This window comes from Amphiura filiformis, chromosome 13 (assembly GCF_039555335.1).
Source record: "Amphiura filiformis chromosome 13, Afil_fr2py, whole genome shotgun sequence".
NCBI lineage: Eukaryota > Metazoa > Echinodermata > Ophiuroidea > Amphilepidida > Amphiuridae > Amphiura > Amphiura filiformis.
The window spans coordinates 30,355,693-30,357,531 of NC_092640.1; the positions used below are offsets into that span (position 1 = coordinate 30,355,693).

At 41.3% G+C, this 1,839-nt stretch overlaps 1 protein-coding gene across 1 annotated transcript; it reads right to left on the reverse strand.

Annotated features, from left to right (window-relative positions):
- Positions 1-750: 750 nt before the first annotated feature.
- On the reverse strand, positions 751-1,434 carry LOC140167577 (uncharacterized). Its single transcript, XM_072190877.1, has one exon. The coding sequence runs from the start codon at positions 1,432-1,434 to the stop codon at positions 751-753; it is 684 nt and encodes a 227-aa protein (XP_072046978.1).
- Between the last annotated feature and the right edge of the window lie 405 nt (positions 1,435-1,839).

A 1,839-nucleotide genomic window follows, 5' to 3' on the forward strand; every position in this document is an offset into this window, starting at 1 on the left:
TCATGGTATGTAGACACAGCCATCCTTTCACTGAAAGACGTAGATGGTAAATACAAATGGCTACTAGATCACGTCTGCTTGTTGGTGTGGCTTCTACTGACAATTCCTCCAACTGTGATATCGATGGCACTCTTCGCATCCTTTTACACCTGGATAATATGTCCCGTCATCGTTGTATATTGGGCTGTGAATATCATACAACTATTTATATTCGTTTTTCGATATCATGCTGTTAATTTACTACTCGGCTTTCCCAGCATGTTCATAAGTTTGCTTTTTGTGTTCGTCGGCGAAGATGACTTCTCCTTCAAATGGATTTTTGTTGCTGTGATAACACAATTCGTCGCCAACACATCAATGTTCACTCCTTGGTTTGCTGGTGGTGGTTATGATACCTGGTATGGTATACCAACAGCCGCGATAGTTTGGGGTGGATACATTGTAGGTATCATATTCATGGGAATGCTATTTTACTTGGCTGGAACGATAAACAAACTTAATGCAAGAGATCCTGTGTCAGATACTGGGGCACCTAAAAAAGTCAGTGTTGTAGCCGAGACCGACCTATCCGAGACCAAGACCGAGACAGATAGTTCGAGACAGCTAGACCGAGATTATTAAAATCATTGAAAAATATTATTACATACATACATACAGACATACAAGATTTATATAGCGCCTTTTACATAAAGATCAAGGCGCTTAACAGTGCATGACAAGAACATGTAGAATAGGAAACAAAGCATAAAATTAATAAGCATAAAAGTGAGATTTGAAAAGTTTCGTGAAGCTTGTAATTGAGCGTGCCTCCATGATGTTACGTGGGAGGCAGTTCCACAGTGCCGGTGCAGCAGCTTGGAATGCTCTGTCGGCAATTTGAATTCTGCCCACATGAGAAGTGATTTGAGTTTTGTCCATTGATGATCTTGTGACTAGTCCAGAATGTGGTTGTTTTAGCGTGACTAAATCAATGAGGTATTGAGGTGCGGATCCTTCCAGGCATTTGAAGATGTAGAGGCAAACTTTGAAGTTGATGCGTTCTCTTAAGGGCAACCAATGCAATTTATGCATAAGTGGAGATGGACTATCGCGTCTTGCGGCAGAGAAAATCAACTTGACAGCCTTGTGTTGGGGTGACTGCAGCCGATCAAGATCTTTAGATTTGGCTCGATATAAGAGGGCATTACCATAATCAAAATGCGATAGAACAAGAGCTCTGACAATGGCATGGAGTGTGTCATGGTCAAGAAAACGTTTAATGCGGCGTATATTGCGAAGTTGAAAACTGATGGATGATATCATGCTGTTAATATGCGGAGTCATTGAGAGACGAGAGTCCAATATGATGCCTAAGTTTCGGACAGTATCAGATGGTTTTATGATACTATCACCAACTTTAAGTTCAATTGGGCTAAGAGTACTGAGTGTTTGCATTGTGAGGCGACAAAAAATTCAGTTTTATTACTGTTCAGCTGGAGTTTATTTAAGCGCATCCAGTTATTCAGTTCACTAATGCATGATTCCAGTTTGCGAAGAGCTTCATCGAGGGCACCTGGTTGTTTAGGGTTGAAAGATGTCAGAATCTGAGTGTCATCAGCGTATTGGTGATAAGATAAGCGGGCCTACAACTGAGCCCTGTGGTATCCCATAACTCAGTGGACGCACTTCAGAGAAAAACCCATCAATGTGGACCTGCGTGACCCTGTTGTTAAGATATGAATGCACCCATTGGGCTATTCCAGAAATTAACGGCACCTACCCTATAGAAGACTTGGGATTCCCAAAATAAATTTTTTTTGATTTACGACGTCAGATGTGTCAAATTTGTCTTCTATAGGG